We start from the raw sequence: 22,957 nt of genomic DNA, 5'->3' as shown, positions 1-22,957 counted from the left end.
GCCTTGCTTCGAGTCTTGCAAGGCTGACCATTACTTTGGTGCCGTGATATGAGGATAGTGTTAAATGAATTGTTCAGTCTTTTATCACCCAGTTGTCAGAAAACAGGCAAAGACCAATTAGATTATTCTAAAATTGCCAATTGACTCACTTTAATAAAAATATAAATTACTCTTACATTTGACATTCAATGATCTAGATAGAAAGTACTTATGCATTACTATTAGCATTCAATCATTTTAGTCTGTGAGATGGTGTTGTCTGTTTTGTGTGGAAATAAATATCAAGCAATACGATTGCTTGTGGAAAGAGGAAATACATAACGTTTAATGTACTATGTGTTTATAGGTGTATGGGGGCAATTGTAACAGGGAAAATACTAACGAGAGTAAATTACTGTCAAAACTGTCTGTCCGCAAAAAATCTATTTTAATACTGTTATACTCTCAGAACGTGCAATGTTCTCTTTGAGCCACTAGATGTCCCTGCTCTCATGTTTTTCAGGGCCAGATTCACATTCTGTAGCTTACTTGCTCCCCAGTACTACAATGATAATTTCTCCAAAAATTACAAAGAAATACTTTGTAATACTGAATGTTTGAAAGGGTAAATGGTATTCAATGCAAGGAGACTACAAAAGGGGAGCTTAAGTGAGTAACTCAACAGGTGTAGGTGAAGGATTGCTAAAAGGGAAACAGGTTTATCTTTGGGCTACTGTATTGTTACTGTATATGACTGCACAGTGGAGGAAATAGAAGTGGAGGGGTATGTATACTACAAAGCAGGATCAAGGAGTTAGCCAGCTAATTTACTTAAATATTCTGAAATAACTTGTAATTTTACCATATTTTTCTCCGCAATTTCGTGATGGGGCGGCAGGTAGCCTAGCGTTGGACTAGTAACCGAAAGGTTGCTAGATCGAATCCCCGAGCTGACAAGGTAAATTGATATGAATTTTGCATCTTTTCAACAGGTAGTAAAAAAGTTCAATATTCCCAGATCCCATTTCTTTAGGTTAGGTACTGCGTAGTTTTGTATCTTCACACTCTAGTCACTTCCCATCACATCTACACATCCCTTCTAGACTGTTTTTGAATCCTTATATCAAAGGGAGCATAGGTTTTGTCTATATGTTATTACATTTGCACAATCTGAAGTCCCTGGACTCTCTTAAGAACCAATGGGAAGAGGATATAGGTGAACAACAGAGTATGCTTCAGAGAATACATTCGTAATCTAAGACATGCTGTAATTCATTTTAAAATAGTTAATCGCCCGAATTGGTCAAAGGAAAAATTATCCAAGAAATAGATCCCACATGTGACTGATGTAAGCAGGCTCCTGATACTTTATTGCACATATTTTGGACATTCCTGAAATTATGCCCAGCCCTATGGGGCTCCTGGTCACGTCTGGCTGTGACACAGCCTGGGATCAAACCCCAGGCTCTAGTGGCACCTCAGCACTGCAATGCAGTGCCTTAGACCGCTGCGCCACTCAGGAGGCTGTTTAGATTTTTAGTTGAGAAAAGCTTGACATTGGCATGGCCTAATTGACTCAACAATCAAAAACACACAGAACTTTAGCTTTCTTATTGAATCAGAATATCAATAGTTATTTCTGGTTGTTTCTCGAAGTTAGCTAGCTAACTCATTGATCCTGTTTTATAGTATACCCTTCAGGACTACATATTCGTTATGGTTAAGTCACAGTGCAAAGAAGCAATCCAGACAATTTTCTCTAGCTAAATTCCCTCACACTCACATGTGTTTCAAGTTTCTATGTTTATTTGTCATGTACACAGGATACAACAGGTGTAAACAGTACAGTGAAATGCTTACTCGCAAAGCTCTTTTGCAACAATGCACTATTCAATCAAGATGAGATAAATAATATAAAGTGTCTGTATGTGCACTTACAGTGCCTTCGGAAAGTATTCAGACTCCTTGACTTTTTCCACGTTTTATGTTACAGCCTTTTTTTTCTCATCAATCTACACACAATACCCCATAATGACAAAGCAAAAACAGGTTTTTAGAAATGTTTTCAAATGTGTGTATATATATATAAAAATTGATTACATTTACATACAGTACCAGTTAAAAGTTTGGACACCTACTCATTCCACAGTTTTTCAATTTTTTTTCTTTCTATTTGCTACATTGTAAAATAATAGTGAAGACATCAAAACTATGAAATAACACATATAGAATCATGTAGTAACTGAAAAAGTGTTAATCCTGGCTGCATTTCACATCCGTCCTTGATTGGGAGTCCCATAGGGCGGCACGCAATTGGCCCTGCGTCGTCCCGGTTTGGCTGGGGTAGGCCATCAGTGTAAATAAGAATTTGTTCTTAACTGACTTGCCTAGTTAAATAAAAATAAACAAATCCAAATATATTTTATATTTGAGATTCTTCAAAGTAGCCACATTTGCCTTGATGACAGCTTTGCAACCTGCTTCACGAGGTAGTCACCTGGAATGCATTTCAATTAACAGGTGTGTTTTGTTAAGTTCATTTGTGGAATTTCTTTCCTTAATGCGTTTGAACCAATCAGTTGTGTTGTGACAAGGTAGGGTTGGTATACAGAATATAGCCCTATTTGGTAAAAGACGAAGTCCATATTATGGCAAGAACAGCTCAAATAAACAAAGAGAAACAACAGTCCATCATTACTTAAAGACATGAAGGTCAGTCAATGCGGAAAATTTTAAGAACTTTGAAAGTTTCTTCAAGCGCTGTGATGAAACTGGCCGTCATGAGGACCGCCACAGGAAAGGAAGACCCAGAGTTACCGCTGCTGCAGAGGATAAGTTCATTAGAGTTACCAGCCTCAGAAATTGCTTCACAGAGTTCAAATAACAGACACATCTCAACAACAACTGTTCAGAGGAGACTGCGTGAATCAGGCCTTCATAGTCAAATTGCTACAAAGAAACCACTACTAAAGGACACCAATAATAAGAAGAGACTTGCTTGGGCCAAGAAACACGAGCAATGGACATTAGACCGGTGGAAATCTGTCATTTTGGTCTGATGAGTCCAAATTTGAGATTTTTTGTTCCAACCGCCGTGTCTTTGTGAGACGCAGAGTAGGTGAACGTATGATCTCTGCATGTGTGGTTCCCACAGTGAAGCATGGAGGAGGAGGTGTGATGGCGTGGGGTAATATTGGTTTTCATTTTGTGATGTCATTAAAAACTGTATGGATGAAATACTGTAACTTGGAAAGTATATCCCCTTTACCTGTCAAGTTTCCATCCAATACGTTGTGCATATAATATGACAAATTATGAAAGTATTTTTGTTAAGATATACATGTCATTTTAGGAGGTATAAGATAATCTTTCTCCTATAAACTGTGCATAAGTAAGTAGCCACGCCCCAAGTGAGGTCAGAGAGCATGTCAGACTGATGGAGACATCCCCTTTGGCCAGAGTGCCCAAAAAGCCTTGGTAACGAAATTAACATTAGACCACAAAAGTGTGGAGCGGTAGCTACATGTTTGAAATGGTTGGAACTTTGAACCTCAACACGAGGTGAAAAAATAAACTCACCTTCCTTTAGACCAGAGAGACGAAGAGCTGCAGCTCAAAGTGGTCTGAATCCTGAATAATCAACACGAGGAGGAAGAAGTGACAAACTCCCCTCTCAGACAATCATTGGTACAGCTGGTTAGCTGAACTCTTCAAACCATCCCATCCTACTATGAGTCTCAAATCACCGTACGCTACTCTCATACCCCCACTGGAACCATCGGCACGGCTGGCTTATCTTCAAATAAGCAGCTTCAGAAGTGAATGGAAGAGTGAACTCTGTAGTTCTGTTCAGGACTACATGACAGACAAAGACACCCATACGTAAATACATTCATGATTTCTTATTCCAAACGAGCGGCGGTTCGTATGCAAACTATATGATTAATGTGAGAATGTGTATTTTTGTCTCTATCTCCCTCTCCATGTCGTGGAGGTGTCAAAACCCCCACACCAGTGCCTTCCTCCCCTTTGCGGGTGAGAGAAGGTCTGGTTATTGTCAGCCATTGCCAATCTGATCTGATCCATTGTGATCCTCACAGGACAGTCATGACACTTGGCACACCTGTATTTGGGGAGTTTCTCCCATTCTTCTCTGCAGATCCTCTCAAGCTCTGTCAGGTTGGATGGGGAGCGTCGCTGCACAGCTATTTTCAGGTCTCTCCAGAGATGTTCGATGGGGTTCAAGTCCGGGCTCTGGCTGGGCCACTCAATTCAGAGACTTGTCCCGAAACCACTCCTGCGTTGTCTTGGCTGTGTGCTTAGGGTCGTTGTCCTGTTGGAAGGTGAACCTTCGCCCCAGTCTGAGGACCTGAGGGCTCTGGAGCAGGTTTTCATCAAGGATCTCTCTGTACTTTGCTCCATTCATCTTTGCCTCGATCCTGACTAGTCTCCATGTCCCTGCCACTGAAAAACACCCCCACAGCATGATGCTGCCACCACCAATCTTCACCATAGGGATGGTGCCAGGTTTCCTCCAGACATGACGCTTGGTATTCAGGCCAAAGAGTTCAATCTTGGTTTCATCAGACCAGAGAATCTTGTTTTTGAGTCTTTAGGTGCCTTTTGGCAAACTCCAAGCGGGCTGTCATGTGCCTTTTACTGAGGGTTGGCTTCCGTCAAGCCACTCTACCATAAAGGCTTGATTGGTGGAGTGCTGCAGAGATGGTTGTCCTTCTGGAAGGTTCTCCCATCTCCACAGAGGAACTCTAGAGCTCTGTCAGGTTGACCATTGGGTTCTTGGTCACCTCCCTGACCAAGGCCCTTCTCCCCCAATTGCTCAGTTTGGCCGGGTGGCCAGCTCCAGGAAGAGTCTTGGTGGTTCCAAACTTCTTTCATTTAAGAATGATGGAGGCCACTGTGTTCTTGGGGACCTTCAATGCTGCAGAAATGTTTTGGTGCCCTTTCCTAGATCTGTACCTCGACACAATCCTGTCTCGGGGGTCTACGGACAACTCCTTCGACCTCATGACTTGGTTTTTGCTCTGACATGCACTGTCAACTGTGGGACCTTATATAGACATGTGTGTGCCTTTCCAAATCATGTTCAATCAATTGAATTTACCACAGGTGGACTCCAATCAAGTTGTAGAAACAGGATGCACCTGAGCTCAATTTCGAATCTCATAGCAAAGGGTCTGAATACTTATGTAAATAAGGTATTTCTGTTTCTATTTTTCATAAATTTGCAACAATTTCTAAAACCTGTTTTTGCCTTGTCATTATGGGTTATTGTGTGTAGATTGCTGAGGATTTTTATTTATTTAAATCATTTTAGAATAAGGTTGTAACGTAATAAAATGTGGAAAAAGTCAAAGGGTCTGAATACTTTCCCGAAAGCACTATGTGCTGTTCCTATCGTGGTGACATTCTATTTTACAACCTCTTAGTTACCATGATTGGAACAGCTTGTGTGTGTGTGTCTGAGTCTGAGTCTGCGGTGTGTGTGTCTGCGTGTGAGGGAATTTGGCTAAAGAAAATTCCCTGGACTGCTTCTTCTAGAAGAACCCCTCACACCCTGCTCTGGAAATGCTCCTGTTCTGGTGGTTTCCTGTTCCAGATGCCCAGACCTGCCTCCTGCAGCGAGACAACAAACTTATGCCTGGCTCTCTGGTAGGCCCCTGCTGCCATCTTAGCTCCACAGTACGTCTTCATGGCCTCCTCCATTGTCTTCCGACAGGTGTCGTCACTCCTAGGCGACACTCGTCCCTCAACCGACCGTGCAGACAGAGTCGTTGTGCTATCTGACATAAGAAATAGGGACTCCTCTACATCCAATACTCCTCCTGGACTGCTAAGCTGAGTAGATGGAGACAGTAAGAAAGGGTTAATAAAATACACCACCCAGACAGAATAAAACCTAATGAGCCAACATAAACTGCAAACTTCAACAGCTGGGCTATCTCTTCCATTTAAATTTCACCAAACAAATTAACATTCTGTGGACTTTGCTTTATATTCCCTATTGCTCTGTCTCTCTCCCTCTCTACAAAAACATATTTAATGGACTACAGCCAGGATGGATTTTTAGATGACTGTGTTTATTCTTGCATGTGATACTGAGTGCAGGAAGCCTTTTCTGTGGGAAGCTACTCAAATGCTTTTCTAAATAATTATGACTCTGTAATGTCATCAAAATTTAACCGCTGCCATTTGGAACAGTGGAACGCGCTGCCACATACATATTTAATTTCACGATGGAAATGAAACTGTACTTTAAAAACATTGTCATAATAATTAGCATTAGATGGACACAGAAAGATGGATCACATCTACATTTTAATGAAGATTGGTCTTTTCTACTATCTGCAGTAAGCAAATAATTTGTTAATACCTTTATCCAATACATACTGTACAATAGAGCTTCTGCTTGCAGCAAAATGGATGTGTCAAACTACCCTAGTAGTCTACTATGCAGGGAATAGGGTGCCAATTGGGATGCAATCTACAGCTTCCCTATGCATAACTAACCTGGTGGTGTAGTCTCTCCCAGCGAGTGAAGAAGGATCTCTTGCAGAGTCTGGATGGTGTCCCTGAGTCTTTCCTGCCAGTGGAGACATCCACCACCTCCAGCTCTCCGTCTCCAGCACTCCAGTTCACACTGAAGCTGGGAGACTTCCCTGGCTGCCGACCCTCACTGCTGCTGAGGCCTGGAGACCACACAGAGACCAGACTGGGGTCAGGACTCAGTGAGAGCCGAGAGGATGGGCAGGTACGTACATAACATGCACTATTCAGATGCCAGAATAGAGGCATAACCTTAGAGGAAGAGACAGGACCATGAAAAGTGTCTGGAAGAACAAGCTGTTTGTCCTGGGAGGGAACATCTCCACCAGGCCACCTCCTAACATTTATCTTTGTCAAGTCTCAAACACTAAGTAGTCTACTGCCAAATGAACTGACTCATGGACATGTAATGTGAACCTAAATATCTGAAGTAACCACATCTCTTATATCTGGGTGACTTACAGCCGATTGGACAAGGGGCGTGACTTACAGCCGAGGAGCAGTCTATTGTGTCTATAGGACGAGGGCAGGGGGCGTGACTTACAGCCGAGGAGCAGTCTATTGTGTCTATAGGATGAGGGCAGGGGGCGTATCTTACAGCTGAGGAGCAGTCTATTGTGTCTATATGACGAGGGCAGGGGGGTGTATCTTGCAGCCTATTGTGTCTATAGGATGAGGGCAGGGGGCGTGACTTACAGCCGAGGAGCAGTCTATTGTGTCTATAGGACGAGGGCAGGGGGCGTGACTTACAGCCGAGGAGCAGTCTATTGTGTCTATAGGACAAGGGCAGGGGGCGTATCTTACAGCCGAGGAGCAGCCTATTGTGTCTATAGGACGAGGGCAGGGGGCGTGACTTACAGCCGGGGAGCAGTCTATTGTGTCTATAGGAGGGCAGGGGACGTATCTTACAGCCGAGCAGTAGCTTGTTGCGTCTATAGGAGGAGGGCAGGGGGCGTGACTTACAGCCGAGCAGTAGCTTGTTGCGTCTATAGGACGAGGGCAGAGGGGCGATGTGCCCCATGCGTCGTGCCATGGTCCTTCCCAGGTGACCCGTGTGGCACAGGCTGCCCACTGTGAGGCTGTGGAGGTACACCGGCTCCACCAGGTGAGACAGGAGAGAGCCCTGGAGACCTAGAATATTCCACCTGGAGACACAAACAATGATGCTAGAGACCAAGCAGACAAGCCCCCTTTTACACAGTATGTTATACTTTTGTGACTCAGTGGGAAAGTTCTCACTGTCTATCTGGAGCTCACCTGGCAATTTTATCTGTGCAGGACATGGTTACGGGAGGTTCCCTCGGCAACCCCCTGTCCCATTTCTGATTGGCTCTCAGTACGCTGACAGGAAGTGTACCCTCACCGCCTTCCATCTTCATCCTCAGATGGCAGCGCAACTTCCTCACAAATCTATACCCGCTCTGGTCTGGGAGAGGAGAGGAGACAATTGATATAATGCTACGTTTCTCTACAAAGCACAGTACAGACAGGTGGAGCATTTAAAGTATGGCCTTAATGTAACTGTGCATTCCACATAATTCAGTCTTGTTGACTGTGAGTATGAATGAAATTAAAATCAACTAACAAATGTCAATATTTCTTACGTGTAGCTGTGATCTCGTAGGGACAGTTGAGGCGTGCGTCCCCGCAGGGCGATGAACTCACATACATATGGAACAGAATACCGTCTCTCAGTCTGTATACTGACTCTTTGTCTCGCACAAAAATCGACTGCTCCAAACTGCCTGGCCAGTTGCTAAACAAGGAAATTGTGTTATGATCATTTTGAGTATGAACTTTTTAAGAAGTGGTAACGTGTAGCCAGGAGCCTTAATTGGGTATAAAAGCCTAGCTCAACACCAACAATATAAAATAGGCTACTAAAATCATTCCAATCCTGATTGAAAGGCAAATGCAATTTATAGGAATTAGAGGCTGATTTTAGGACCATGCGGACGCCCGGGAGCAGGAGGAGAGCCTGTTAGTGATTTAGAAAATGCGCATCGACACTGCTGCAGAGAACGGGACTCGCAACTTCGCCGTAGCTGGATTGAAGTGGGGTATTTTGAGGGAATCTCGCAGGGAACAGCGCAACTTTTTCTCAAAACAGTTCACACTGTAGTAAATGGCTTTGGCTCACCCACCCTCAGCGCCCTTGTCACTTTGTCGTACCCTAGGTTTAGCTGAAATGACGCACCTGTGTGTAGCCTAATCACCCAGATAGATATTTTGAGATGAAATGGGATTTTTATGTTCAACATTTCTCTACTTCAATCATCCTTGTGCACTTGATGTTGGTGGGAATACACATTTAATTATTCAGGTATTTAAAAAGAACCTCTAGTACAAAATGATACTAGAGATGATTTTGAAGTGATGGTTCAGGGGCATAACAGAACAGTTACATGAAGTGGCTCTTTTTAAAATGGCACCAAAACATCAGCGCAGATAGGTAATAACTGATATTACATTGTTCACTTGTAACTTCAATTCAAAGGTACAAAAGCAAAGATTCTTCAACTTCATCCTCAGGGCTAAGGCCTTGATTGCATCCCAAATTACACCCTATTCCCTTTATAGTGCACTACTTTTAACCAAAGCCCAGGGCCCTAATCAAAAGTAGTGCACAACATAGGTAATAGGGTGCCAGTTGGAATGCAACCCCTTGTGTACAGATACAGTGTATGACCGTATGTATACAGTATATTACCAGAGGAAAAGCTCCAGTTGGGCATAGAGGAAGCGGAGGAAAGCCCTCCTGGTGGTGACCTCAGCATGGCAGTCATTAACCGCCCATCCCTGGTCACTGACACACTCTCCACTGATACACTTGGTCCCTGTCCCCAAAGACACCACCTGGGCTCGCCTCAGATCAAAACCTGACCACAATAGGAGACAAAAGGTCCTCTTACTAACCAACAACAAACAAAAATCAGCACAGTACACCTATACAATAGATTTGTGAGTATCTAAATGATACCCAATTCCCTATATAGTGCACTGTTTTTTTGTTTTACTTATTTGGACCCTATGGGGCCTGGCCAAAAGTAGTGCACTACATAGGGAATCGAATAGGGTGACATTTGGGATACAACCCAACTCTTGTCTTTTTGGATATCAGTTACAGTAATTTGGCCTCAGACACAGGAACACTCTCTACAAAGAACTTAATCTAATTAAAATATTACTGTAAAGATGGCAAAATAAATGGCTTCTGAATAAGAAATGACTCTAACAGGACAGAATATAATGCACCAGTCTCCTACTATATTGTTGTCTTGTTACAGCACCTCATGAAATATTTACAAAGACGTAATGACAGTCTTATCTCATCAATGGTAGTGGTATAAAGCTGCATCTTGTGTTGCAGAGCAAGCTGAGCAACTGCTTATTTTACTGTGAGGAATTCTATATGAATGAGCTGGCAGGGATTCCTTCTGGATTCACTGCCCTTTGGGGCAGCATTACCTGGGAAGCACTGTGCCCATAGAAATAGAATGAATAGAAAGTAATTCATTCTAATTCTATGGTTGTGCCCACGCTCTCATCTTAGGTATTCTATTAGATCCGGGGAGCTCTACTGTTTTTGAAGGAGAGTTTCCCATGCTGGCTTCAACTGAAGTCGCTTATGTGCACTCCCAGATGTGCACTCCTCGACTGGCTTACTGTGCTCTATACAGACCTATATTCAAAGGCATTTGATTAATTTACGACTTCTGCTGGTATCTACAGTTGTATAGGGAGAGATTTTATTTTTAAATTGGACTTGTTGAATATTTTACTACCATATTAAAAGTCAATGAAATGTGTCATCATGGTTGCATCCCAAATTGGCTCTGGTTAAAAGTAGTGCATTATACAGTACCAGTCAGTACTCATTCAAGGGTTTTTCCTTATTTTTTTACTATTTTCTACATTGTGGAATAATAGTGAAGACATCAAAACTATGAAATAACACATATGGAATCATGTAGTAACTAAAAAAGTTTTAAACAAATCAAAATGTATTTTATATTTGAGATTCTTCAAAGTAGCCACCCTTTGCCTTGACAACATCTTTGCACACTCTTGAAATTCTCTTAACCAGCTTAATCTGGAATGCTTTTCCAGTAGTCTTGAAGGGGTTCCCACATATGCTGAGCACTTGTTGGCACATATGCTGAGCACTCAATTGGGTTGAGGTTGGGTGACTGTGGGGGCCAGGTCATCTGATGCAGCACTCCATCACTCTCCTTTTTGGTCAAATAGCCCTTACACAGCTTGGAGGTGTGTTGGGTCATTGTCCTGTTGAAAAACGAATGATAGTCCCACTATGCGCAAACCAGATGGGATGGCATATCGCTGCAGAATGCTGTGTTAGCCATGCTAGAATTCTAAATAAATCACTGACAGTGTCACCAGCAAAGCACCCCCACAACATCACACCTCCTCCTCCATGCTTCACTGTGGAAACCACACATGCAGAGATCATCCGTTCACCTACTCTGCGTCTCACAAAGACACGGCGGTTGGAACCAAAAATCTCAAATATGGACGCATCAGACTAAAGGACAGATTTTCACCGGTCTAATGTCCATTGCTCGTGTTTCTTGGCCCAAGCAAGTCTCTTCTTCTTATTGGTGTCCTTTAGTAGTGGTTTCTTTGCAGCAAATCGACCATGAAGGCCTGATTCACGCAGTCTCCTCTAAACAGTTGATGTGTCTGTTACTTGAACTCTGTGAAGCATTTATTTGGGCTGCAATCTGAGGTGCAATTAACTCTAATGAACTTATTCTCTGCAGCAGAAGTAACTCTGGGTCTTCCTTTCCTGTGGCGGTCCTCATGAGAGCCAGTTTCATCATAGAGCTTGATAGTTTTTGCGACTGCACTTGAAGAAACTTTCAAAGTTCTTTACATTTTCCGCATTGACTGACCTTCATGTCTTAAAGTAATGATGGACAGTCATTTTCCTTTGCTTATTTGAGCTGTTCTTGCCATTTATATGGGCTTGGTCTTTTACCAAATAGGGCTATCTTCTGTATATCACCCATACCTTGTCACAACACAACTGATTGGCTCAAACGCATTAAGAAGGAAAGAAAATCCACAAATTAAATTTTAACAAGGCACAGAGAATGCAAGAGTGTGCAAAGCTGTCATCAAGGCAAAGAGTGGCTACTTTGAAGAATCTCAAATATAAAATGTATTTAACACTTTTGTGGTTACTACGTGTTTTCATATGTGTTATTTCAAAGTTATGATGTTTTCACTATTATTCTACAATGTATAAAATAGTAAAAATGATGAAAAACCCTTGACTGAATAGGTGTGTCCAAACTTTTGACTGGAACTGTATATATAGGGAATAGGGTGCCATTTGGACGCAGTCCATAGCCTACCTCTGGTCATTACGATGCCTGCCAGTACTTTGTGACGTCTGTGCGACTGGGAGGTAGTGCAGCAACAGTCAGCCAGCTCACTGTGTTTCTCTCTCACCAAGTGGAAGATATACTCTGCAAAGCACTGTTATCACACAAGTGGATGGATCACTGACAAATCAAACAGACAGCGGCCAAGATAACATCTATGTTCACATCCACATAAACATCCACATAGTGGAGCAAACAAACGTTTACCTACCAAAACAACCAGATAATAGTTGACATTATCCCATATGGGCTCTGGTCAAAAGTAGTGCATTATATAGGGGCTCCTAAGTGGTGCAGCGGTCTAAGGCACTGCATCTCAGTGCAAGAGGCGACACTACAGTCCCTGGTTCGAATCCAGGCTGAATCACATCCGACTGTGATTGGGAGTCCCATAGGGCGGCGCACAATTGGCCCAGCGTTGTCTGGGGTAGGCCGTCATTGTAAATAAGAAGTTGTTCTTAATAAATCTTCTTCAGGATTGGTGGGTCCTCCACGGGACGGTTGAGCTAACGTAGGCTAATGCAATTAGCATGAGATTGTAAGTAACAAGAACATTTCCCAGGACATAGACTAATCTGATATTGGCAGAAAGCTTAAATTCTTGTTAATCTAACTGCACTGTCCAATTTACAGTAGCAATTACAGTGAAAGAATACTATGCTATTGTTTGAGGAGAGTGCACAGTTTTGAACTTGAAAAGTTATTAATAAACAAATTAGGCACATTTGGGCAGTCTTGATACACAATTTTGAACAGAAATGCAATGGTTCATTGGATCAGTCCAAAACGTTGCACGTACACTGCTGCCATCTATTGTCCAAAGTCGAAATTGCACCTGGGCTGGAATAATACATTATGGCCTTTCTCTTGCATTTCAAAGATGATGGTACAAAAAAATACAAAACAACGGTTTGTTTTTTCTTTGTATTATCTTTTACCAGATCTAATGTGTTATATTATCCTACATTCCTTTCACATTTCCACAAACTTCAATGTGTTTCCTTTCAAATGGTATCAATAATATGCATATCCTTGCTTCAGGGCTTGAGCTACAGGCAGTTACATTTGGGTATGTCATTTTAGGTGGAAATTGAAAAGGGGTGGATCCTTAATTAACTGACTTACCTAGTTAACTAAATGTTAAATAAAAAAAGATGTCTCAGGGAGAGTTGACAAAGAAGAAACCTCTGTCACAAGGTTCATCCTAAATGGTACCCTATTCCCTATATACAGTGGGGAGAACAAGTATTTGATACACTGCTGATTTTGCAGGTTTTCCTACTTACAAAGCATGTAGAGGTCTGTAATGTTTATCATAGGTACACTTCAACTGTGAGAGACGGAATCTAAAACAAAAATCCAGAAAATCACATTGTATGATTTTTAAGTAATTAATTTGCATTTTATTGCATGACATAAGTATTTGATCACCTACCAACCAGTAAGAATTCCGGCTCTCACAGACCTGTTCGTTTTTCTTTAAGAAGCCCTCCTGTTCTCCACTCATTACCTGTATTAACTGCACCTGTTTGAACTCGTTACCTGTATAAAAGACACCTGTCCACACACTCAATCAAACAGACTCCAACCTCTCCACAATGGCCAAGACCAGAGAGCTGTGTAAGGACATCAGGGATAAAATTGTAGAACTGCACAAGGCTGGGATGGGCTACAGGACAATAGGCAAGCAGCTTGGTGAGAAGGCAACAACTGTTGGCGCAATTATTAGAAAATGGAAGAAGTTCAAGATGACGGTCAATCACCCTCGGTCTGGGGCTCCATGCAAGATCTCACCTCGTGGGGCATCAATGATCATGAGGAAGGTGAGCGACCAGCCCAGAACTACACGGCAGGACCTGGTCAATGACCTGAAGAGAGCTGGGACCACAGTCTCAAAGAAAACCATTAGTAACACACTACGCCGTCATGGATTAAAATCCTGCAGCGCACGCAAGGTCCCCCTGCTCAAGCCAGCGCATGTCCAGGCCCGTCTGAAGTTTGCCAATGACCATCTGTATGATCCAGAGGAGGAATGGGAGAATGTCATGTGGTCTGATGAGACAAAAATATAGCTTTTTGGTCTAAACTCCACTCGCCGTGTTTGGAGGAAGTAGAAGGATGAGTACAACCCCAAGAACACCATCCCAACCGTGAAGCATGGAGGTGGAAACATCATTCTTTGGGGATGCTTTTCTGCAAAGGGGACAGGACGACTGCACCATATTGAGGGGAGGATTAATGGGACCATGTATCGCGAGATCTTGGCCAACAACCTCCTTCCCTCAGTAAGAGCATTGAAGATGGGTCGTGGCTGGGTCTTCCAGCATGACAACGACCCGAAACACACAGCCAGGGCAACTAAGGAGTGGCTCCTCCGTAAGAAGCATCTCAAGGTCCTGGAGTGGCGTAGCCAGTCTCCAGACCTGAACCCAATAGAAAATCTTTGGGGGGAGCTGAAAGTCCGTATTGCCCAGCGACAGCCCCGAAATCTGAAGGATCTGGAGAAGGTCTGTATGGAGGAGTGGGCCAAAATCCCTGCTGCAGTGTGTGCAAACCTGGTCAAGAACTACAGGAAACGTATGATCTCTGTAATTGCAAACAAAGGTTTCTGTACCAAATATTAAGTTCTGCTTTTCTGATGTATCAAATACTTATGTCATGCAATAAAATGCAAATTAATTACTTAAAAATCATACAATGTGATTTTCTGGATTTTTGTTTTAGATTCCGTCTCTCACAGTTGAAGTGTACCTATGATAAAAATTACAGACCTCTACGTGCTTTCTAAGTAGGAAAACCTGCAAAATCGTCAGTGTATCAAATACTTGTTCTCCCCACTGTATATATTTTTACCTTTATTTAACTAGTCGGTTAAGTCAGTTAAGAACAAATTCTTACTTACAATGATGGCCTACCCCGGACAACACTGGGCCAATAGTGCGCCACCCTATGGGACTCTCAATCACAGCCAGATGTGATGCAGCCTGGATTCAAACCAGGGACTGTGGTGACTGAGATGCAGTGCCTTAGACCGCTGTGCCACTCGGGAGACATACTGGACATACATTATTACATGAGTATTATATGCTAAGTATATCTCAGAATAATGAGATATTGACAATATTTAGTAGCTAGTTGATTACCAATAATAATTAAGAGGCTAACTCATCCACATAATTTACATAATTCATACAATACATATAATAATTCAAGTTATCGTCCCACCCATCCCCTGATATCAAGCTTGGAGAGATGAATGGAAAGGAAATATGTTGTCTAAATGGGGATGCACAAGGTCATGTGTAATGATGCATAATGAGCGTGTTAAATAATTATCTGTCAGATTAATATGCTCTTCACACCTCCCGCTCTTAATTTCAATCTCCTTCAGTCTGGGGCTCCTCCTTGATCACTAATAGGCTGTGATGATAATGTTCATTAAGGTGTCTAGCTAGATGCCTGACTTTGAGGCACTTTTTGGAGGGCTAGGGATCAGTCTGATGAAAAACCCAGGATGTGTCCAAAAACCCAGGTGATGCCATCCTGAACGGTTACATCACTGCCTGGTATGGCAACTGCTCGGCATCTGACTGTAAGGCGCTACAGAGGGTAGTGCCAACGGCCCAGTACTTCACTTGGGCCAAGCTCCCTGCCATCCAGGACCTATATAATAGGTGGTGTCAGAGGAAAGCCCATAAAATTGTCAGAGACTCCAGTCACCCAAGTCATAGACTGTTTTCTCTGCTACCGCACGGCAAGCGGTACCGGAGCGCCAAGTCTAGGACCAAAAGGCTCCTCAACAGCTTCTACTCCCAAGCCATTAGACTGCTGAACAATTCATGAACTCGCCACTGGACAATTTACATTGACCCCCCCCCCCCCCCCTTTTGTACACTGCTGCTACTCGCTGTTTGTTTGTTACCTATGCATAGTCACTTCGCCCCCACCTACATGTACAGATTACATCAACTAGCCTGAACCCCTGCACACTGACTCAGTACCGGTGCCCCCCGTACATAGCCTCGTTATTCTTATTGTGTTACTTTTTATACTTACTTTTTTATTTTAGTCTACTTGGTAAATATTTTCTTCCTCTTGAACTGCACTGTTGGTTAAGGGCTTGTAAGCATTTCACGGTAAAGTCTACACTTGTATTTGGCGCATGTGACAAATAAAGTCTGATTTGATTTCTTAAGTAATTTTTCATCAATTCCTTGCATCCTCTCTCCTCACCTCCTTCTCAAATTGGAGAAGAAGTTCAGAAGGGAGGGATTTTAGATCTTCTCCTCCAATACGTTTGAGAAGGAGATGAGGAAATAGGATGCAAGGAATCAAGGAAAGACTATTTGAGAAGAGACAGTTTGTCTGCTAGTAGCCAAACAAGAGCCTATGTCTTGTGGACAAACTCTCCATCAGCCATGGTAAAGCTTGCCTTCCTTTCCATTGACATGTCACACTCATGGAACTAAACTTCTGGGACAAATCGACTTACATTCTGAAAGCACCCAGATGAAAAAATACTACAGTTTAGTATAGAATTCTGTAATACACTGTAGTACACACTGAAGTATCGCTCAATCATGTATAGTACTTACTACAGAATGTTGTAGTAGTAGAATACTACAGTATTATCCGCAAAAAAACACTGTAGTAAATACTACAGTAATGTCTGCAAAAACACAGGTTTAGGAAAATTAGATTTTTGAGTATCCTCAAGGAGAAAGCCTCCACTTCTATGTCAAAGATAATAAAACAAAAACACTGTAGTAAATACTACAGTAATGTCTGTAAAAACACCACATTAAATACTACACTAGATTACATTCAGCAAAAACACTACAGTAAATACTACAGTATACTGCAATCCGCAAAAGCACTACATTAATTACTTTAGTATATACTACAGTTCTTTTACTATAGTATTTATACTATAGTTAACTGTAAATACTACAGTATACTACAGTAAATACTATAGTATTCACTGTAGTGTTTCTGCAGATTTTAGGCCGCAAAAACACTACAGTGAATACTACAGTAAAGTCTGCAAAAACACTATGGTGAATACCATAGTATTTATACCATAGTGTACTATTGTATTTTTGTATGTGTGCATAGCAGAAAAAGATGACAAGAGGTGCAGCTTTTCTGAGGCCAGACAGACATAACAGGGTTGTTTAGCTGCTGTGGTTGGGCATGCAGGACAGGACATCGTTAGTCCTTAGGCTCCTGGACATGGAAAGCATATTGATACGATACACTCCATTTGGTGGCAGTCAGAGCACCTCAGACAAATTCAGTAGGACCATTTAAAAGATGGGATGGATGCTCATACTGCAGCTATATAGTCAAAGGACAGGATATGTCCAATAACCCTGTTCAACCTGAGCACTTCAAAGAGGATGTGAATGAAATCAAGGCATAAAAAATGTAATGCACTGTGATTGTTATATCCAACTTACAGCAAATGTAAACACTGTATCTCAACATTATATTTATTTTAGAAAATACTGAATATCAGTCAAAATTGAATATACAGGCTTGACCACGATTGCAAAATGACTTAAGATTAACAATTCTAACTTCCCATAGCAATATAAAATAGTAGAATTTCCCTTCCAGCTCAGAACCCTTAAAGTGGTTCAATTGGCCCTTTATCTACTTCCCCAGAGTCAGATGAACTTGTGGATATAATTTTTACGTCTCTGCATCCAGTATGAAGGAAGTTAGAGGTAGTTTTGCGAGCCAATGTTAACTAGCGTTAGCGCAATGACAGGAAGTCTATGGGTATCTACTAGTTAATCTGACTCTGGGGAAGTAGATAAAGGGCCTCCCGAAGTATCCCTTTAAGTTAGTAATGGTACTCACCTGAGGTAGCTGTGCGCTCTTGGCCCAGCTGGCAGTATTGCTGATGCTCCTCTCAGGACCCAGACTGATGTTAAACAGGTCCTGTAGGGCTGAGGCTGCTGCCTCGGCTTTAGCCAGCCTCTTACTGCGCCCACAGCCCTCAAATACCCTTCCATCCACCCGTACTGCCATCACAAAGCTCCTGATCGGCCTGCCTTTCTTTCTCTCTGTCAGGCAGACGTACCTCAAGCCTGGCATTAACTCATTGAGCAGAGCCACGGGCCTCAGGTCCCCGACGATAGCGGAACCGATCCTCTGCCTCTTCTGATTGTCTGAGGACATCAGGTCAAGGGTCAGGCGCACTAGTCTCCCATGGTTACAGATACTGGAGAGCAACTCCTGTCCCTTTTTCACTGTTCTGTAGAGTTGTCCTTGTGCTGGTGGTTCCTCGAACTGCAACTCCTTTCCCCCTGTTCTGTGATTAAAGATTTGGTCTTCCTGTGCTTCTGGCTGAAACTCCTTGAAGAGCGTGTCGGGGACGAGATCGGCCTGATCTGAGGTGAAGTCTGTTGGTGCTGTGGTGTTGATGAAGTTGAGGTTTCCCATGGTGATGTGAGCCTGATGGGCGTTGGGGAACTGGATGAAGGACCTAAGAGCAAGCTCTGCTGCCCTCATCTTAGCCTTCTTCTTGGTGGGGCCTCGGCCCTCGAACCTGAGACCGTTGACCTCTACTCCTACAGCGAACAAAGGGGCGTGAACTGGCCCTGTCTGAGACACTATCTCATACTGTAGACCTGGTCTCAGCTCATTCAAATGCACCAGGGCATTCTTCTTTGTGACAGACCAGGAAGTCATCATTGTCTTCTGACAGGTGGCATCACTCCCACGTGACGCTCGTCCCCCAACCCACCGTGCAGACGGAGTCGTGGCGCTATCTGACGTGAGACAATGGGCCGTCCTCTTACAGATCAATTGGAGTTCGTAGAGAAGCCTGTCTTTTCCTTCCACCAATGGCTGCTTCCTCTGTAGAGCAGTAGTCCTGGAGAGCCCTCTGGAGATGTCAGTGTAAAGAGCTGATGGATGATGTGCAGGTACCATGGTACAGTCCACTGTCGTCTTTCTTTTGGAGATGTCAGTGTAAAGAGCTGATGATGGATGGTGTCCAGGTTGTAGTATGGTGGAATAGTCCACTTGGTTTCTGCTGTCGCGGTTCTCCTTCACCTCAACGCTGCTGGTACCTGTTCCCGAATCAAGTCCAGAACAAACATAGTTGAGGAAACCTTTATGATTTGTCACATTTGGTTGATGAGATTTTCAAAAAAAGGAAACTACTGGACATGGGAGAGCTTAGCAAAAGGTTACGGGGGTGGGATGACCTGAAATATACTGCTTTTACAAAAGGTGATGCTGTTTTCAAATGAATCACAATACCTTGCTCGTGTTAAAGTTTTTAGAATTGATAAACTGATGCATTGGTGGTGTGCTACTCTGATTGAAATGTGGTGTGAGTGAATAGCATGGAAAGGGAAATATATAAATAAATTACTTGAAGTGTCTCCATGGTCTCTTGATGTTGTTGTCCCAATATCTCTAAACTTCATGGGGCCGATGAAAGATGACAACATACTTGTTCTCTCTGAAACACAACAGAGACAGGCAGTTACTGGGGAATCCACACAAAACATGACAAACCCCAGATATGTTAACCCACATAAGAGTGTATTTTCAGCACCATTATGTCATCTCCAAAATAGTTTTTGTCATGATGGAAGAGGGTTAGATATAGATTCATATAATGTACATATGAAATACCTCTACTGTATGATCTATATTGAGCTCCATATATTCAGAGCCCAAATATTATTTCCAGAAAAAAAAGAAAAAAAAGGACTGAAGTAAACACTTTTATGGTAATAATGCAAACTTAATGTGTAAATCTGAATGTCCATTAGAATTATGCTGGCTGAAGGGATAGAGAGAAAACAAAACACAGGTTTATAGCCAACTGGAGTAATTGAAAGGTGTAGCTGATAAGACCAGAGGATTTCACACAGTGTCCCATTAATGGAATCCCTTACGACAAATCAGCCAATCAAACTAGTTTTATGTAGCCTAGTTGTCTCCTAAATGTTTGCAGATTGTATAGACAGCCAAGCAGTTTATTTGTTTGTTTTATCAATGATGTTTTGTTAATAGACAAAGAACTGTTAATCTGTTCACACTTTTTTTGAGCAGATGTGTTATTTTACCAGATAGAAGGAAGAATCGCATGCTGATGACAATTGTGGGTCACCTTAGTGACCAATAGTTCAAAGCAATGAATTTTCAAGTTAAAAGCACAGGGTGGTAAAAAAAAGGGGTCCATGGTCCACAATACTTATATTGTACGTACTTATATTGTATGTACACTGTATGTATGTATTACATAGATGTATTATGTTGATGTGAATTTTAATATTGCATCTGGAATGTTCTCAAATTCTTTTAACTTCTGTAGATGGATAGCATTGGTGACTGTTGTAGCTACCATCAGCTATAAACTGTCCAAGAAGTTCAGCATGTTCTTGCCCTTGAGGAAAGACAGTACGCATTAGAGAAAATCACACAAAACATTTTAAATTATGCTTAGCAAATGAGATTATCCAAAGCTGTCAGGCCTCACACATTGGATAGGAAGCGGGCGCTTTTCACTTTCCTTGCCATGCCTAATTTCATTATTATATTAAACATGCTTCATTAACAATGACGGGATTAACCAAGTTTGCCTCAGGAGTTTTAAAATAATCAAACTGGAATATGATGCTGTGATATCAGATTTTACCCTTAACATGTAATGTACATAATGTGATTCTCCAATGAAGCCTCGGGTTTGTGGAGCTGTGATCGTGTGATGATAAATTATGAAAAGTGTAAACAGTGCCCTACAATAGGAACAAATGGTGCCATTTCATTAGGTTGAGAAGGCAATGTATGGGAGAGAGAAATATGTCAATTCAGCCTCATAGCTATAACTAAATATAACAACTAGGGGACTGTCACAAGATGAGAATAATAGGGGATCCTGTCTCCAGAAATATCTGAGATAGGGCTAGGTCGAGATGTTTGACCGGTGGAGGAAAGCTGCAACTTCAAATTAAATCAAATCAAACTTACTTCCACAAATGAGTTCTGGTGAAGAACGACTGACATGTCTCTACTTCAAGATGGTGAGGGACCTTACATACCTTCCAGAGTGCAGTGTCTTTTAGCTATTGTATTACGCAGCAGGGAAATGTTTCATTAGAAATATGACTGTTTGCCTTGAATTCACTGTACTGTATTTAGTGTATTCAATATTGTATACTGTATTTAACAGCATTAAGCTTAAACTCTTACAGGTAGTGTATATAGCTAAGTCCTTGTTTCCTGTGAGGGTATAGTCAGATTAACCTGAATTAAATCTAAAAGCACAGTCTAATACACATCTTGCTAACGCACGTGTAATCCACCCAGAATGGGGATGAGCTAAATGCCTAGGCTACTGTCGGCTTATAATATTACTGGTTGTATCTAGTCTTCATGTTAACCCTCACATTCTTTATAATTGAGACTAGAGTTCTATCTAGCGTCTTTGGCTTTCAAACTGACAATTTGGTGCTTGTTTTGAATAAGCATTCTCTTCTATCAAGTCAGTTAATAATGATGGAGTTCAGAGAGAGACACTAGCTAAGCAGCTCGTGACAAAATACAGTTGTATGTTTTTGATTTCAGAGTAAATGACCCCATAGGCTGCAAGAATGAGGGTCAGGAAAGAGCAACGTACAACCTTCCCCTGCCGCACCAGTTGAAAAGCCTTAGAATTACATCATTGCATTTACATCAAATTTTCTCTGTGTTTTTGGTTCCCATCTCATTTTTCTGCATTTAATTTACTCAAATTTCACAGGAACTGCAAGGTGTCACAGTGAAGTATGTGCATTATTTATCCAATTACTTTTCTATAATACACTTATTAGCTTATCAGGTCTGCTGACATGCAAAAATCTGAATTTTCATTTGTGAAAGTGACAGTAATATAAACATGCTGTTGTTGGTGAGGTGGGTTTTTCTGTGTCTAAGCTTAAGTTTAACTGGTGCAAACGTTGGATATGACCTACTATCCAGCCACCTCTTTTTCCTACTTCCCCTGATCTACTTCCTTTCTCAGACTCTATGTGCATGCCAAATGGCACCCTATTCCCTATATTGGGCCAAATGTCACCCTATTCCCGATATTGGGCCATGGTCAGAAGTGGTGCACCATACAGGGAACAGGGTGCCATTTGGGATGCAGACTCCCAGTGCTGCTAATTGGTGGTGCGACAGCAGGTAAATCCCAGTGAAATTTGTGTCTCTGGGTTCAGGGGCCACAACCCAGACCATCCCATAGCACTGCTGCACCAGTAACGTAACAACCCAGACCATCCCATAGCACTGCTGCACCAGTAACGTAACAACCCAGACCATCCTATAGCACTGCTGCACCAGTAACGTAACAACCCAGACCATCCCACAGCACTGCTGCACCAGTAATGTAACAACCCAGACCATCCCATAGCACTGCTGCACCAGTAATGTAACAACCCAGACCATCCCATAGCACTGCTGCACCAGTAACGTAACAACCCAGACCATCCTATAGCACTGCTGCACCAGTAATGTAACAACCCAGACCATCCCACAGCACTGCTGCACCAGTAATGTAACAACCCAGACCATCCCATAGCACTGCTGCACCAGTAATCTAACAACCCAGACCATCCCATAGCACTGCTGCACCAGTAATCTAACAACCCAGACCATCCCACAGCACTGCTGCACCAGTAATATAACAACCCAGACCATCCCATAGCACTGCTGCACCAGTAATATAACAACCCAGACCATCCCATAGCACTGCTGCACCAGTAATATAACAACCCAGACCATCCCACAGCACTGCTGCACCAGTAATATAACAACCCAGACCATCCCACAGCACTGCTGCACCAGTAATATAACAACCCAGACCATCCCACAGCACTGCTGCACCAGTAATCTAACAACCCAGACCATCCCATAGCACTGCTGCACCAGTAATGTAACAACCCAGACCATCCCACAGCACTGCTGCACCAGTAATATAACAACCCAGACCATCCCAT

At 42.4% G+C, this 22,957-nt stretch overlaps 1 protein-coding gene across 1 annotated transcript in view; it reads right to left on the bottom strand.

The window, feature by feature from the left end:
- Positions 1-856: 856 nt before the first annotated feature.
- Positions 857-22,957, bottom strand: part of LOC139559735 (double-stranded RNA-specific editase B2-like) — a 51,726-nt gene continuing 29,625 nt past the window's right edge. The window contains exons 2-12 of the mRNA XM_071376011.1: positions 19,342-19,431; positions 18,953-19,033; positions 18,285-18,880; positions 17,817-18,215; positions 11,922-12,045; positions 9,254-9,422; positions 8,148-8,299; positions 7,801-7,969; positions 7,507-7,688; positions 6,508-6,686; positions 857-5,835 (exon numbers count right to left, since the gene is read on the bottom strand). Of these exons, the coding sequence (XP_071232112.1) occupies positions 5,548-5,835; positions 6,508-6,686; positions 7,507-7,688; positions 7,801-7,969; positions 8,148-8,299; positions 9,254-9,422; positions 11,922-12,045; positions 17,817-18,215; positions 18,285-18,880; positions 18,953-19,033; positions 19,342-19,431 (2,429 nt within the window). The 3' untranslated portion in view covers positions 857-5,547. The remainder of the gene's footprint in view (positions 5,836-6,507; positions 6,687-7,506; positions 7,689-7,800; positions 7,970-8,147; positions 8,300-9,253; positions 9,423-11,921; positions 12,046-17,816; positions 18,216-18,284; positions 18,881-18,952; positions 19,034-19,341; positions 19,432-22,957) is intronic.

Source organism: Salvelinus alpinus, chromosome 30, assembly GCF_045679555.1.
Source record: "Salvelinus alpinus chromosome 30, SLU_Salpinus.1, whole genome shotgun sequence".
In the NCBI taxonomy this organism is placed as follows: domain Eukaryota; kingdom Metazoa; phylum Chordata; class Actinopteri; order Salmoniformes; family Salmonidae; genus Salvelinus; species Salvelinus alpinus.
Note: the sequence above shows the minus strand (reverse complement) of the source record. Positions and strands in the feature narration are given on the sequence as shown.